The 16,985-nt window shown below is 39.1% G+C and overlaps 3 protein-coding genes across 3 annotated transcripts in view; 2 read left to right on the forward strand and 1 right to left on the reverse strand.

Annotated features, from left to right (window-relative positions):
* Positions 1-880: 880 nt before the first annotated feature.
* Positions 881-4,038, reverse strand: hspb11 (heat shock protein, alpha-crystallin-related, b11). The gene is made up of 5 exons (XM_054610869.1): positions 3,954-4,038; positions 3,760-3,866; positions 1,548-1,616; positions 1,402-1,445; positions 881-1,310 (listed from the first exon to the last, which is right to left on the reverse strand). The coding sequence occupies exons 1-5, from the start codon at positions 4,031-4,033 to the stop codon at positions 1,218-1,220; spliced, it is 393 nt and encodes a 130-aa protein (XP_054466844.1). The 5' UTR covers positions 4,034-4,038; the 3' UTR covers positions 881-1,217.
* Positions 4,039-4,133: 95 nt separating this feature from the next.
* smn1 (survival of motor neuron 1, telomeric) lies at positions 4,134-7,990 on the forward strand. Its single transcript, XM_054610868.1, has 8 exons — positions 4,134-4,265; positions 4,761-4,832; positions 4,923-5,042; positions 5,282-5,473; positions 6,257-6,436; positions 7,037-7,111; positions 7,334-7,441; positions 7,714-7,990. Exons 1-8 carry the CDS (start codon positions 4,218-4,220, stop codon positions 7,768-7,770), a joined length of 852 nt encoding a protein of 283 aa, XP_054466843.1. The 5' UTR covers positions 4,134-4,217; the 3' UTR covers positions 7,771-7,990.
* A 4,921-nt stretch (positions 7,991-12,911) lies between these two features.
* Positions 12,912-16,985, forward strand: part of rtkna (rhotekin a) — a 55,021-nt gene continuing 50,947 nt past the window's right edge. Inside the window, exon 1 of the mRNA XM_054610828.1 lies at positions 12,912-13,107. Within this exon, the coding sequence (XP_054466803.1) occupies positions 12,997-13,107 (111 nt within the window). The 5' untranslated portion in view covers positions 12,912-12,996. The remainder of the gene's footprint in view (positions 13,108-16,985) is intronic.

Below are 16,985 nucleotides of genomic sequence, written 5' to 3' on the forward strand. Positions count from 1 at the left end.
ACCGACAAGTTGAAATGGCAATAAAAGTAGATAGGAGTCGGTTTGTGTGCAAGTGTTTGTGTGTGTGTGTGTTTGTTGAGGATATAAGTACAGGAGGTGGCTGGAGTACTTTGTGTGAATAGGCCCGCAGTCTTTCGAGACTCGCTGGTTGGCTGGGAAACCATCTGGTTGCCCAGCCCCCCAGCTGCATCCCCATTTCTATGGGGATGTCAAATACTGCTCATGGGGGGTGGGGGGTTGGGGGGCTGTCCGGATGCCAATGTAAGCCCCAACTGCTCAAAATTAGTTAATTAACTCTATCTCTCACACAGAGAGAAACTTCCTTTGTAAGGAATTCTACCATTCATCACAATCCAACTCTTTTATTCTGAAGCTTTGCCAACTATCAGCTTGTGAAATTAGCTAGGAACAGTTGAATGTGCAATAAAAAGCCCTGGGAGTAAATCCATATCATTAAATAAGCACAAACACAGAAAAAGGGTTCAAGCTAATTTCAGAATTTGAGGGCAAATTTTTAAATTCACCATAGCTTTCAACCACATGCTTTGTCTGCCATTTCAACCTCGCTGATAAGATATAGATGATAACATTAATTTTGTTTAGACATGTATTAATTGAATATTCATGGCCCATGCTTATCAGATTCTAAGTTACTGTTGGCAGCTGTCTTCCACGAGGGACAAGATGTGTGTGTGTGTGTGTGTGTGTGTGTGTGTGTGTGTGTGTGTGTGTGTGTGTGTGTGTGTGTGTGTGTGTGTGTGTGTGTGTGTTATCTAAACAGCATATAATAATGAGATATACTCATATTCACACTGGTCAAATAATGCCATAAAAACACATTTTTATATATATATACAGAGCTTTAATTCGGGCGGCTGTGGCTCAGTGGAGAGCAGGGTCGTCCCCCAATCAGAGGATCGGTGGTTCGATCCCTGGCTCCGGCAGTCCATGTCGATGTGTCCTTGGGCAAGACACTTAACCCCAAATTGCTCCCGCAGGCTGTTCCTGCGGTGTATGTATGTGTATGAATGTTAGTTAGGGTCCTGATGGTCAGGTGGCACCTTGCATGGTAGCTCCTGTCATCAGTGTATGAATGGGTGTGAATGGGTGAATGATTAGTAATGTAAAAGCGCTTTGAGTGGTCGGAAGACTAGAAAAGCGCTATACAAGTACAGTCCATTTACCATTTACCATTTAATTCACAACAATCAATTGTGTCAATTTTGTACACCGACTCTGTGCACTGAGACGAAATGATCATATCCTGAAGTGATGATAAAACGAAGGTGGGTTGCATTGCTTCCATTGAGCTGAAAATAGAAATAAATAAACACAAGTAGTTGTTTTACATGTAAGCTCTTGAAATTGTTTCACATAATGATTATTTTCATTTAGACTTACCGAAATAGTATTTGACTGAAGATGTCCCTCTGTATGTTCAAATTCTATAAGACATTACATTAACATTTGTTAATACCAATTTAAATTCTTTAGCAATTAAACCAAATGTGCTGACCAATGATACTGTGGATGGATGATCCTCTTACCTTGCTCGGTAACAGACTCAAATTGAGAGACATTTTGTGCGGTGTTCTTTTCTAGCTTTAAATGCTTGACTGCAATAGAAAAAACACAACCAGATATCTTTTAAGGGTTTTGACAAACTATGTATATTTTTTTCTTTCAAAGAAAAACACATGATCTTGGTTTTAGCATATAAAAAAAAAAAAAACTGTAAAAAATGTGGTTTGTCATTACTGCCTAGGAACAGATTTATTTTTTAAATTAGCGTTTCTCTATGGTCCACCACTTTAGTCGAGACTAAAATGTCTCAACAAATATTGGATGGATTGCAATTTAATTTTCTAGAGACATGGTTTCCAAACAATGTATCCTCACTTTGGTGATACGATTCTTCACCACCATGAGGTTGACATTTGTGGTTTTGAATACAATGTGTCAAAAACTGTTGGATGGATTGCCATGGAATTTGCTTTACACTTTCAAAACCCCTCAAGATAAACTGTAATTACTTTGGTAATCTCATCTCCATCTAGAGCCAGTATCATAAAAAAAAATCTCCACTGGTCATGATATAAAACATAAGCACTTAACTTGTGTTTACAAACACTAGTGATAAAAAAGAGTCCCAGATAACTTTAGTCCTGACGTAATCTCACTAAACATTTGCCAGAGTAGTAAAAGTTGTGAGTTGATACAGTAGATGATCAGACATGCATACTATATGCCCTATAGTTTAAGAATGTGTTAGGTTGTAACTTTTATATATACTATATTTATATATATATATATATATATTTTTTTACTATATCTATGCTGCTGTAAATCCTGTAAATTTCCCAGCTGCGGGACTAATAAAGGATTATCTTATTTTATCTTATCTTATGTTACTTTGGAGTATTAATCACAATCCAGCTGTTAATGATGTCAAATTGTGGACTACTAGCCTGGGCACTGACACATATATCACATAAGACAAATAGCTACATAGTGATAATACCATCAAAATGAGTAAGAATATATTTTACCTGTTCATTTAGAGAGAAAAAAATACTCCACCTGTGTTTAAAGTACAGACAATAATACTTGACTGATCAGTATGTGTGACACCACCACAGATCACTCATACCGGCCATCTCCAGGCCATGGTCAAGCCCTACACCCCCGCCCGACCACTCCTCTCTGCTGCCTCGGGGCGACTGGTGGCCCCGTCGCTCAGAGGTCCCTGCGGCCGATCGACCCGGTCACAGCTTTTCTCTGTCCTGGCCCCTCAGTGGTGGAATGAACTCCCCACTGACGTCAGGACAGCAGAGTCACTGCCCATCTTTAGGCGCTGACTGAAAACTCACCTCTTCAAGAAGTACTTCAGCCTTCCTACGTAGCACTTATGTATTGCCTTCCGTTGCACTTATTGCATTCATATTAGTTTGTTTCACTTATTGTATTGGTATTAGTTTGTTTCACTTATTGTATTCATATTAGTTTGTTTCTCTTATTGTATTCATATCAGTTTGTTTCTCTTATTGTATTCATATCAGTTTGTTTCTGTACTTTTGCTCTGGTTTATGCTTTTAGATGCTTGTTTAAGAAAGGAGATGCACTTATGACTTCTGGTGACTAGTAGTTCTCTTGAATACCTATGTTGAATACACTTCCTGTAAGTCGCTTTGGATAAAAGCGTCTGCTAAATGACTGTAATGTAATGTAATGTAATGTAATGTAATAATGTAATGTAATGTACTGTAATGTAATGTACTGTAATGTAATGTAATGTAATGTACTGTAATGTACTGTAATGTAATAAATGTAATGTAATGTACTGTAATGTAATGTAATGTACTATAATGTACTGTAATGTAATAATGTAATGTACTGTAATGTAATGTATGTAATGTAATGTAATGTAATGTAATGTAATGTAATATAATGTAATGTAATGTAATGTAATGTAATATAATGTACTGTAATGTAATGTAATATAATGTACTATAATGTAATGTAATGTAATATAATGTACTATAATGTAATATAATGTACTATAATGTACTGTAATGTAATATAATGTAATATAATGTAATATAATGTACTGTAATATAATGTACTATAATGTACTGTAATGTACTGTAATGTAATGTACTATAATGTACTGTAATGTACTGTAATGTACTATAATAATGTACTATAATGTACTGTAATGTACTATAATGTACTATAATGTACTATAATGTACTGTAATACCGTTGTAGCTGTCCACCGTCACTGCAGACACCTGCGTGGACTCAGCGAAGCGAATGATGAACTCCTGAGGAAACATCCCGGTGGAGATCCAAAACGTGTCGCTGTTCCTGGATGTGAAAGCGACAAACACACGCTGATCCCACGGGAATACAATGACGTCATCTCAAAGCAAACAGCGTGAGGTCGTCACTCACCCGTCGGTGATGTTCTCTGGAGGGTGACTCTCATCGCCGGACGAGGAGACGACCACGGAACTCAGAGAGGAATCGATCATCTCCAGCGACTCAGCGACCAAGCTAACCTAGCTAGCGTCACCGCGGTTGCCAAGCCAACCGGTAAAGTCGCAGCATATGTACGTCACCCTCTCTGTGCTACGTCACTGTTTGCGACGCACGCTGCTCGTTAGTTGGTTGTTTAGCAGTTAGCAGTTAGCAGTGAGCATCTAAACACATCTAAACATGGCGAACGGGTGCAAAGACGTGTTGTTCTCACGGGGGACCGGACATGTAAGTTACGAGGCACTAGTGAGCTTACTGTGACGACACAGGAGAACCTCTGTATAATAATATATATATATATATATATATATATATATATGTGTGGTTGGTTAGTTGAGCTAGGAAGCTAAGCTACAAACCAGCGCTGGGTAGCAAAGACAAAAAGCAAGAGTGAAAAAACAAACAAAATGAAAGCATAAATGCACAGTGTGTGTGTCGTGTCTCTGTGGTCTGTTGCCTCATTGTGTACCATGTCTTGCAAAGGCATCACAGCAGTTAGCATTAGCTGCTAACAGGTGTTGCACTCACTGCAGCATCCCTTTTGTATAATGATCAAATTGACAGGTCTCCTGCAAAAAAAAGTATTATTATAAAGTAAATAAATGGGTCAAATAAAGAGCAGCAGTAAACAATACGTTTGCATCTCTTATGTCATCCTGTGCTTGGTATGCTGAAGACATGTGAGGACATGTGTCTTTCTTATTAACCTGTTCTCTTTTCCAGAGTGACGATTCGGACATATGGGATGACACAGCATTGATAAAGGCTTATGACAAGGCTGTTGCGTCATTCAAGGTAAAATAGGGTGCTTTGCCGTTTATCAGCATTGCAAAAAGTTTCTGTTTGCTTTCTCCACTCATGTTCTGCTCTTGATTTGTGTGCCAGACTGCTCTGAAGGGTGAAGATGAGCCGGAGACCTCCAAGAAAAACCAGCCGGGGAAAAAACGCAAGAGCAGCAAAAAGAACCAGAGCAGAAAAAGAACGAATGTACCAGCAGACAAAGAGGTGCGGAACTTGAATTTAAGAATACTGATGAATAAACAGGAAGTCTTATTGTTCAGCAATTTTATTGAAAGTTTCAAGGCGTTTTAACGTTTAACACATAAGGCAACACATTTACTTGTTCTAAATTCATGTTTGGCAAACTCTTTTTTGTTGTCCTCGATTTGATTTACTTCAGACAGGAAGACAACCAAAATTGTCCGGTTTTGGTCATGGTTACACTTTGTTATGTTGTGTCACAGTGGCAGGTTGGGGACTTGTGCAGTGCGTACTGGTCAGAGGATGGCCAGCTCTATGCAGCCACTATCTCCTTCATAGATGAGAAGAAGGGCACCTGTACAGTTGTTTACACAGAATACGGCAACGAGGAGGAGCAGAACCTTGAAGACTTACTTTCAGAGATCTCTGAGGGTGATGAAGAAACAAATGCCAAGGTAAAGCAATGCAAATACATTATTTTATTTATATTTATGAAATGCAATATATGTTGGGTATTTTATTAGATTTTATTTATTCTTACATGATTACCTCTTTATTTAACAGGTTAATGGTTATGTACATTGCATCTTCAATTTGTAGATTGTAGACTCACTAACTTTAGATTTTGCCATTTACTGTGAACAAGAGGTAGTCATTTTTCATCCCCCCCAAAAAAAATCATTTGGAATGAGCCAACACAAATATGGATATATTTCTTTACTCAATGGAGGCAGGCAGCATCTGTCTGATAAAGTCCACCCAAGGTTACATCTTTCACTCTGCAAATTTACACACAACAAATGAGTAAGAACAAAATTGACAGCATGTGAGTAAACGCAAAGTACGTAATAAACAAGTTACCTTGGACATGCTGTCATTTTTTTCACGTTTGTTTTTACTTGGCCACTATAGACTGAACATAATAGTAGATAATTACTGACAAATGAGGTCAGTTGAGGCAAAGTGACAGAAATGTCAATTATAATACTTTTAGCCAAATCCTGGAATTTAATGATCATAACAAATTGCTATGTCAGTGTAATCAATCCAAGGATTAGGTTCTAATTAGTAAATCACTTGCATTTTATATTGATTGTATATTATTTTCTTCTGTCTCTGCCTGTACCTTCTTGAAGAAAAAAATGTGTATTTATTCAGAAATGTCCCTACGTGCAGTCTCCAAGATCTTTAAAGAAAATGACAAATTAAGGCTAAAGTAATATGTCTCTGCAATTCAGGTAAAGGAGGTAGAATCATCAACAGAGGAAAGTGACAGGTCAACCACACCAAACCACCACAAACAACAGCCACACAGTAAACCTCAGAAGTCCAAGGCCCACAGAGAACCGCCTCCTATGTGGGCTCCTGGTTTCCCTGGGTTTCCTCCAGGTCCACCTCCCATGCATGCCTTCAGCCAGGTAAGAAAAAGACCCCCCCCCCCCCCTCCATTCCTTAAAAGTCAGCAAAAAAAATGAACTGGTAATAGACTATTTTTATACATAGTTCTTGAGTTTAAAATGTTAAAATTGAAATGTGTAAGACTATATGAATACCGTGCGAATGTTGGGTCTTTGGTGCAGCAAAATGAATAGTAAAATGAAATATAAACAAACTGTTTACAATGTGAACGGTAAACTTGAATATAAACAACAACCCTTTCAGAGTTTGCATTTATAGCTGGGAGATTGTATTGGATTGCAATGAATTTAACTGGCATTTATGTTGATAGGTCTAGCCTCTGTATTGATGTTATGTATAAAGTCATACAAAGAGAAATAGTAAAATATGTTTTAAGAAGTATATATATTGTCTTAAACCTTTTTTACAGGTTGGACATGATATATATGGAAGTTGGTGAGATGACACGAACAGAATGAGCCTCAGACTGAACTTATTTTATGTCGAGGAGTGTTTATTGAAGAGGGATGTTTAAACCATTAACCTCCAGTTCAAGCAAAATTAGTTCAGTGAGTTGTTTTCAACTCCTTTTTTTTGTTGTCTTTTGTGTCCTCTACCAGGGAGGAAGCAGACGATCTGGTGGTCACGGGCCTGTACCTCCTCCATGGCCTCCCATGATGCCATTTGGTCCACCAGTGAGTTGGAATATATTCCTGTACACTAATTAGAAATGCAAAAGCTGCAGCAGATACTGTTTTATTTTAGGAATTGGGTATGCAATCAAGATGTCAAAGGCACACATTTACTCACCCAGCCGGTAAATTGAGAAACACCTGTCAATTTAGCTTGTAATTGATAGACAACAAATATTGTCAGCTTGCAGCATCTGCATTGTGATCACACTCTCTCTGCCTCAGATGATCCCTCCACCTCCGCCTATGAGCCCTGACATGGTGGATGACGAGGCTTTGGGCAGCGTGCTCATCTCCTGGTACATGAGTGGATATCACACGGGATACTACTTGGTATGTGCACAGAAGCTAACTGATTTATTATAGGCTATAAAAGGGATTTACTGCTTCTACTTTCAGGTTCAGTTTCTAGCATTATGTACTGAATAGCAGTGGGCGTGTATGCTCATTTGGACTCAAAGTTACTCAATTTACGTTGTTATTCTTGGCTAGAAGAACCTTTTCATTGAATGCCTCTAGCTGAATAATATGTGGGAGTCATTGATTTAAAAAAAATAATAATAATTAAATTAAAGGGACGCTATATTAACATATTCTTTTTACAGGGATTAAAACAAGGACGCAAAGAAGCTGCCAATTGGACGAAACTGCACCACAAATGAAATGATCAACTCAACATTTCATAGTTTCAGTTTCTCCGGGCATCACCAGGTGCAGCAGTCATCCTCCCTATTATGCCTGATGTGTGTTTTTCTTGTTTCAATGAAATGTTATAAACTAAGTGTACACGCTATGAATAGAACGTTCATCGGAGCTCAAGGAGGAGAGTTTTGTATTCTTTGTAAATAGATTAAATAAAGGCTATAAGAGCACAGTTGATAACTCGCTTGCTTTTTTGTTTTTATTGCACTGTAGCATAGACACACTGTACTAAAATGAAACTATATTGGGCAACAGATGTGTGTAATTATGGCCTTTTTCACTCATTATACATATATTTCTCTCATTTGATTTTCTAATTAGAAAAAGAGGGAGTGGTTATCCAAATGTGTATGTGACACTCAATGACGTGTGGTTGTAATGGCAAGTAATGTCCAGCAGAAGTCAGACTAGTATAATGTATTCATGTTATAGGAAAATGTGGCATTAATACATAATGGTTAGGTGTTAAAACCGTTACAGAACCACGGTGAAAACATTATTCTCTTCTTATTGTGGGTCTGTTGTACACTTGTGTCTGTTGGCATGCTAAGAATTTGATCGCAAGCCAGACTTGAGTCCTTCAGTCCCTCTGGTGCTTTCCGCGCAGTTAATTCAGAGAATCATTACGGTATATGAGATATATATATATATATATATATATATATATATATATATATACGCACGCTCAAGCTCATATTTGTTTTTTTCCCTGAGGTGTTCCCTTGTCCACCACCCAACAGAGGATGGCATCCATCATAATGTTTTTCTTCACTTCAGATGGGTGTATATTTAGAGTGATAGCAGGAAAGGTTGCAACTACACACAGTGTGACACATTGGATCAGTTGTGCAGATTAAAAATTGATTCTTAAACAAAGTCATTAAAATATTAAGATCACTAAATTATATTATGTCTTAACATCCTTTACACTTGCACTTGTTTTTCTGCACTACCATTGTAGTAGATACACCAATGTGGTATATATTTTTTTATGGTACGTTTGGTTTGATCCAAGATTACTTTGGCTCTGCACACCCGTTATTTATTTCCTGAGTAGTCCTCAAAACTGATCCAGGAATGTTTTAAGTTGAATTATGTAAGAACAGTAGAGGAGGTAAGGTAATAGTTACTGTATGTGTGTATATTTAGAATATAGAAAACCACATGTAATTACAGTGGGATCAGCCACAATCATTCTGCTGAGCCTGTAGCGCTTTCATTCCATGAAATAGAAACTGAAAAGATTTCCCACATTTCATATACTGGTGATTTGTTGCCTGTAAACACCCACTCCTCTGGTTCTAAACTGGTGGGCAATTGATGATACACTGTATCTGTGTGTGAGGCAGAGAGAGAAACAGAAACAGAATAGGATTTTGTTGTACCATCATGTAACAGCATGATTGTCTCCTGTTTTTTGTATCATGTGATCTTCCTCCAGCTGCTCCATAGCCATTTCTCTCTGACTGAAGAGCGGCCCCTTTGTTTGTGTACTGACTGTGGTCGGCACTTTATAGCCCACTGTGACTGTGCCAGTGTTGACTGTTGTATTTGATTCTCACTGTAGCAGTCACTTTTGTTTTGTCCTGTTTGTGTGCATTTGTGTGGGCAAATGAGAGAAAAGAGGGGCGGTAACAGGAGAAAATGTAGTTTGAGGGATTTACAAATAGAATATGCACTATAAACGAGGGGTGATAAACCGGACCTATCTTTTCCCCACAGATGGATTTAAAATCTGCCACGGCAAAGCCTGCTCATAAGCCCCATGCTTGCCTGACTCTGCAGCAAACTGAGCTGCCCAAAGGGCTCGATGGAGCCTAGCGAGGAGTTAAAAGGGGGTCAGACCTAGCTTGGGAAAGCACTGCTCCCCTCTGTGACTGTCTACCCCCTACTGTCCAGAATGGCATGAGGCGTGTAAACATAATCTGCATTTCACATAGCCCCTCCTAGGAAACAGAGAGACATCCAAGCGAGATCACATTGTTGCATGAGTTACAGCGCCTTCAGCTATTTACTCACGCTCACAACATCAACAAACATCCTGCTTTTAAATAAGAGACTTCGGGGGAGATTAGAGAAACGGGCTACACAAGCCCCTTTGCCTTTTTCCGTATGACTGAGCACCAAACAGTCATTGCACAACTACAGACTTCATTATATGTTTAAGATTGTAATGTAAGCGCCCTTAAGAATTTGGTCTAAATCACTGGATGTAAGTGTATAGGAGAACCTTTTTTGGAGTGAGCATAGGGAACCATATTGGTTGAAATATGGGAAATGCAACTCTACTTATAGATTTCTTCTGTACGGAAGAACACAAACAAGATTTAAAAATGATCAGACGGACAACAGATTGCCGTATCAAGGCTATTTATGACTCAGGACAAAAATTAATAAAATGAATTAAAGCAGTTGTGTTGTAAATGGTAGGACATTCAGAGTGAAACATGGCTCGCAATTACACATAACCTGAAAACTAAACTAACCTAAACTGTATCTGAATGCATTGATATCAGCCATGCATCACTAAAGGCTTTTAAAGAGATGCTTGGTTTTTGTGTAGCTTCTGATTCCTCTCTTTATTTACACGCTTTATTTGAATATTTTCTGGCGATACAGGAGGTCATGGTTGGGGTTACACAGCATCTGAATTTACAGAAAATAGATAAATAAAGCTCTGTTGAACAATGGCTGGCTTCTGCTCAGAGGTTAGTTATTGTAATATAACTAAACTGCTCACCGACAAGAATAGAAAGGAAAGAGCTTTTCCATTTAAGTATTTAAAGATGTGCAAAGCTGGTGTGCGTGAGGATCTGATACAGTGTGTTGCTTACTTGGGACTTATAGATGGAACCGACACACACACACCTACCATGAGACGGGAAGACAGTTCTACCACTCTAAGGGTCCCGAATTTTGGGAAAATGTGCCTCCTTGTGGGACTTGACTAAGCTGTGTTGTGTTCTCACCTTGGTTCAAAAGCTCGGGACTTCCCGGCAATGTGGATGGCACCTCTGCCCTAGAGAGACTTCTCTTTTATGACCTTCTGACCTTTCAGAATTCCACTCACAGCAGGTCCAGTAAAGTCCTGGTGTAGCCACAGAGCATGATTCACATTCATTACAGATGCTCATAAATAAAATGTTATACCATGAAAGCAAAGCCCATACCCCCGACTTTACAGCCCCCCTTATAGGCTGCGTTATTATTATTAAGGAAATGGGGATTCTCAAAGGCCAAAGAGAAGCACAAAATATCACCTGAAAAATATTAAAAGTTCCTGGTTCTTTTTACAGGTCAAGATAATTATTTTAAATGGCATGTTCTTTATGTGATAGTCTATATAAGCTATATGCTATTAACCTCATCAATCCTACTGGACCCATCGGTGGGTTCAAAGGCACATTACTTAACCAAACATCAGCCATAAGTATTAAAGTGAAGACCTTAAGCTCTCCAATGGTATCAAACATGACAAGTTGGAATCTAGCTTTTTTTTTTCATTCAATAGAGTGGTACAGCTCTAAAAAATAATAATAATTTGCACTTCAATAACTTCTAAAGTACCTTTCATGCATACATTTAGCACATTTAAACCATAGCAGACAAATTTGTCAGTAGAAGCAGGATATACAACTTAAATTAAGTACGGTCTTACAGTGTAAAGTTATGCTCTCACATTTAATTCAAAGGGATTTTGATACTTTTAAACGTTTGAGTGCACGACTGGAAAAACACATTTAAAAAACAGCCCAAAATGTTTATAAGTTGAAATAATAATATGGAACTACAGTTAAAAGTCAGAATACATTAATACAAAAAGTGGTAGTAATTTTGATGAATGCTTTTGGGATTTTGTGTATTTTTAAAGTTATATGGCAGAATTAAATAATAGCCCCTTTTCACAGCAGCAATTTTGACCCGTCATTGCTGGGTTAACACAGGTGTCATTAATTACGTTAATTATGATCCCAATCTATTTAGTGTGTCAAAGGCAATCCAGTGAGCCAGCATGCATAATACCAGGGCCCTGGTCAACCTAAATGAAACAAGGACATAATAATAATAATAATAATAATAATAATAATAATAATAATAATAATAATAATAATAATAATAATAATATAGCAGCTTAATAATAATAATACATACACAGACAATAAATACACATATTACCTTTATTGATCCCCATGGGGGAAAATTACTAGTGTTGCAGCAGCTCAACTACACAGACACAGACAATAAATACACATACACATACTACAACTACACAGACAATAAATACACATACTATACAACTACACAGACAATAAATACACATACTATACAACTACACAGACAATAAATACACATACTATAAACTACACAGACAATAAATACACATACTATACAACTACACAGACAATAAATACACATACTATACAACTACACAGACAATAAATACACATACTATACAACTACACAGACAATAAATACACATACTATACAACTACACAGACAATAAATACACACACAGACAATAAATACACATACTATACAACTACACAGACAATAAATACACATACTATACAACTACACAGACAATAAATACACATACTATACAACTACACAGACAATAAATACACATACTATACAACTACACAGACAATAAATACACATACTATACAACTACACAGACAATAAATACACATACTATACAACTACACAGACAATAAATACACATAAATACACATACTATACAACTATATAATGTAATTCATTGTAACTAACCCTGCAATGACATGCACACTTTGACTGTGAGTAGAGGCCTATTAAGGCTACACATGTTGGTATATAATAATTGATATGCATGTCATTCTTTATCTCTGCTGGATGTCTTGCATCAACAGGCCCACCAGGTGAACGTTGTTGGCCGGTAGGGGTCTCCGGATACCGGACAGGCTCCAGCTCCACCGCATGGGTGTCACCGTGAGAAGTCAGCTGTGGAGACGGACTCTGAATCAGTATATATGTATATGTTTCCTTCCTCTTGCTTCAGTCACGGCTCCTACATCAGAAGACAGTCAGTGTTTGATTTGGGACGTTTTGTGCGCCTGGACTCTTGTGCTTGTTTTTCCTCCCAGCTGGTGATCGCTTTAAGTTCGGCTCATATAAATTGGTAAACCCGTCTGCACCAAGCAGAGAGCATGTTCTGCAGGAATCAAACAGCAAGAGCAACCGTGGCCCGCGGCTCTGCCCTGGAAATGGAGATACGACGAGGGAAGTTCAGAAAGAGCGTTTTCTTGGACACATCACAGGTAGACCAGCTATCACCACTGTGACTGATCTCTCTCTCTCTCTCTCTCTCTCTCTCTCTCTCTCTCTCTCTCTCTCTCTCTCTCTCTCTCTCTCCTCTGCAAACTAACTTATTTGTATTTATATCATCTGTCATGTTCTGAAAGCTTCTGAGTGTGTCCACTGCTTTGCTTTGCTTTGCCTGCTACTTTAATTAAACTGGAGAACTTTGCTGCTGCATCCACGTCCTCAAATTGAAGCTCTTAATTGCAACACTTTCAAACTACTTTGCATTTTTCTTTTCTCTAAATAAAAAACAATAATATCCCTTCTGAGGCTAAAAATGAGTCTGCTGTACTCTCGGCAGTGTGTTTAGAGTAATTTAAATGGGCTTTTTGTTATGTTCCATCTCCCATGGGATTGTTTTAATGCTGCTAGTTTAATATTGTATAGTTCTGTTGAGATGCTGGTACCTTCAAGTGGTTATTGGATGACATTTGTTATTCCATACTGGCTCATTTTTATTTAAAAAAATGCATTATGAGCTACATTTTGTAATTTTCCTCTCAAGTGAACTCCCTTGATATTCCCCTTGAAACACTGTTCCCACACATAATAATGTTGCAAAATAAAAGCCCCTTTTATAAAGCTCAGTGGCTCACCTGTGTGTCTTTTAACTGCTTAGCTTTGGACTGCGGCATGTGGACAGTCACCCAAAGGGCACTAGTCAAAAAGTCTGCATCCAAAGTTGAGAACTAGGTCAGAGCTGTAGCCTTTGCATCCCTCTCAGCTGTTTATCACTGTACTCCAACCGGTACACTTCATGTATGTTTTCCTCTTCCTCCTTGCAAAGCACTCATGTCAACATGTGCTTTATATTAGCCACTGTTTGTTGGCAAAGCAGACTTCAAATCTAACATCAAATTATTTTTACTCACGGGCCATATTAATGCTGTTTTGATGGAAAGTCCTTCTGTCTATCTCCATTCTCATCCTCACTCACACACAAACAAACACACACACACACACACACACACACACACACACACACACACACACACACACACTTGCCCGTGAGCTGTGTGGCGGTTTGCATATTACTTTGATTTCACTTGAGAGTGCTGGTATTTGGTTATTCTGTCAGAAACACATTTCCAGTTTTAGGGGTGTTTGTGTGCGTTTTGTATACAGTTTTTGGAAGGTCAGAGAATTGTTTTGGTGATAGTAGACAGAAAGAAGAGGGATGTGGGTGCGTGGAAGAGAGTATCAGGGAGATGGAATAAGGTTTGGGATTCAATTGTAAGGGGATATTTAAGGAATGTTAATGGTGCAATACAGCAAATGGAAAAATAAGAGTATTGATTCTGTCTCTCTCCTTACCTCTCTGGGTTTCTCTTCACCATGTGTGTGTACCAGTTGTTTATAATTCAAGTCACAGGAAAAACAGCACTAACACCCAGTGAGTCAGGCACACACGTATTGATGTGCAGTCAGACTTACTGATCTGGTGTCAGAGCAGCGTCCGTTCATATCTGACACACAAGCTCGTAAAGGCCAGTAATACATAACACCTTCTGGAGGTGCAGTAGTGCTAATGTGGCGAAGTCTGTTCAGTATCTCAGGCAGAAGTGAATGATCTCATGTGTTTTGCAGGGTTTATTTTCAGATGGCGTGAGATGATGTTATCCCCAGAGCAAGCAAACAGTGTTGTCTTATATAATATTTATTTATGTATTTATTTGGCCAGTGGGGTCGGGTGAGGTTTAGATGTGGAGGGAGCAGAAGTGGAAACAGGAGGAGGAAAAGATTTAAAAAGGGCCTGACCAGGCATACGGCGAACTATTACATTCATCATTGAAACAAACTTCACGCATATTCCACCTCTAACCCATATTACATTCCCCTGTATTGTCTCTGTATTAGTTATTTATCAGGGTAAAGACCCCCCTTATTCTCACAACAACAATCATTGCTTCCTTAACTGTGTAATCTGCTTTCCGCTGGTTCTCATACAAGATTAATGTGTGTCTTTGCCTTTGTTGCCAATGCTAATGATCCTCTTTCAGAGACTTTCCTCCGGCTGTGTGTGTTAGGACTCTCTCAATGCCGCTGTGGAACTGCTCTGTGGCATTTCAATGAAGCAGGCTACCTCAGTGTGAAAGCACCTCATTTTCCCTGTGCCAAGGGATATCACGTCTGTTTGTGTGCGCGTTCATATGTGCCAACAGTTGAGCCTTTTGTGTGTAGATGTGTGTATGTGACGGTGGTTTGTCTGGAATGTCTGTCGGTCAACAACATGTTATCAGAGAATGAAATGCTCAAACAACTGATAGAGAAAGTCTCCTTTGTTGGACTGAACCCAAAGTGAGTGGTGCCAACTTTGTTTTGCAAACTCATTTGTATGTGAGCAATGGAAATGTGTGATCAGTAGAGACTTTTTTTTAGGATTCTCCCTATGTGCCCCAGTTATCAAACTTAAACTCTTGCATTAGACAATATTCCCAGCAGTGAACTATGTGTAATTAGTATTTAATATGTTTGTTGTTAAAAGGATGCTTATAATATATTTTAAATGGAGTAAAATGGTCTAAAAAAAAAAATAAAATGCCCTCACAGTCTCCACTGTGTGTGTGTGTGTGTGTGTGTGTGTGTGTGTGTGTGTGTGTGTGTGTGTGTGTGTGTGTGTGTGTGTGTGTGTGTGTGTGTGTGTGTGTGTGTGTGTGTGTGTGTGTGTGTGTGTGTGTGTGTGTGTGTGTGTGTGTGTGTGTGTGTGTGTGTGTGTGTGTGTGTGTTAACGAGGCTGAAGGCAAACAAAGCCAAGGCTGCTATTATTAATCTAGAGACCGCAGAACCAGACTTTGGGGATTTATGTGGACTATGTGCCTAATTAAGGCAATCAGTTATGTAAATGAAAGATTTGAATGTTACAAAATATTGCCAAGCGTCCAGTTTGACGCTTAGACATATGATATCCTTGGCTAGTTGTTGTTTCCTTGTGTATGTGATTGTGTGTCAGCATCATAAAGCAAAGTCCTGCCAGTCTGTCTTGCCGTGTTCCGACTCCACATCCTCTGAGGTCCGGTGCTGGATCATTCTGCTGTGTGCACATCACAAACTGACAGGGCTATATGGTCAGAGAGTGGAAGGAGAATGAGAAACCGAGCAAAAGATTACGTGCTCGTATAGCATATGTCCAGAAATCCATTTCGCAGCCGTCTTGACAATCCTGTGCCTGCTGGTCTCAGTGGGAGCAGAGAAGACATCTGCTTTGTACATACCTCCTCTCTGATCCACAAGGCCACCACTGTGTCCCTGCGCTCTGTTCTGTCTCAGTCCTCGTCCGCACTGCTGCTTTCAGCCGAAGCCACCCAGGCATGCAGTGGGAGCCTGGGTTTGTGCGGTTATTATTATGGAGGTGGGAATGGAATGCCCTGTATTTCAATCCTCCGACTTATGTTTAACTCAAGGATGGTCCCCACTTGTCCACACCACTGTGGCTACCACTAGCTACAGTATGCAGGGCCAGGAAGTGGTTAGATGTGTGTGTGTGATGACACACCCATCCACCCACACTCTCTCTCCCAGCCTGCAGTAGTGTATGGCAAAGTCTGGGTGCCTGCCATTTGTGTTGAGTAAAAGCTTTACAAGCTTTTGGCTGTGGTTTGGTTGGTTTTGGTGCTTTGCCCTTCTCCACCCAGTAGATCCACAAACTCTCACCAGTAAGTATCCAAACTAAACATACTTGTGGCTTAAGTGACATTTTTGGATACTATGGGTGTTTCCCTTGCTCATCATGTATTCACCCACCCTGCTGGTCACACCAGGAGTGCAGTAACTGTTTGATTTCCCCTCCATATCCTCTTTCAGATAGGGGGAATATATTTGCTTTAATCAGTAGAAT

This window comes from Anoplopoma fimbria, chromosome 13 (assembly GCF_027596085.1).
Source record: "Anoplopoma fimbria isolate UVic2021 breed Golden Eagle Sablefish chromosome 13, Afim_UVic_2022, whole genome shotgun sequence".
Taxonomy (NCBI): Eukaryota; Metazoa; Chordata; class Actinopteri; order Perciformes; family Anoplopomatidae; genus Anoplopoma; species Anoplopoma fimbria.

Excerpts from the sequence above, each read along its gene's own strand:
- hspb11 (XM_054610869.1), bottom strand. The coding sequence starts at position 4,033 with ATGATCGATTCCTCTCTGAGTTCCGTGGTCGTCTCCTCGTCCGGCGAT. Across the intron at positions 1,617-3,759 it reads GACGGTGGACAGCTACAACG|TCAAGCATTTAAAGCTAGAA; the intron begins GTATTACAGTAC and ends TTTCTATTGCAG. Across the intron at positions 1,446-1,547 it reads TGAGTCTGTTACCGAGCAAG|AATTTGAACATACAGAGGGA; the intron begins GTAAGAGGATCA and ends AATGTCTTATAG.
- smn1 (XM_054610868.1), top strand. The coding sequence starts at position 4,218 with ATGGCGAACGGGTGCAAAGACGTGTTGTTCTCACGGGGGACCGGACAT. Across the intron at positions 4,266-4,760 it reads TCTCACGGGGGACCGGACAT|AGTGACGATTCGGACATATG; the intron begins GTAAGTTACGAG and ends TCTCTTTTCCAG. Across the intron at positions 6,437-7,036 it reads CCATGCATGCCTTCAGCCAG|GGAGGAAGCAGACGATCTGG; the intron begins GTAAGAAAAAGA and ends GTCCTCTACCAG.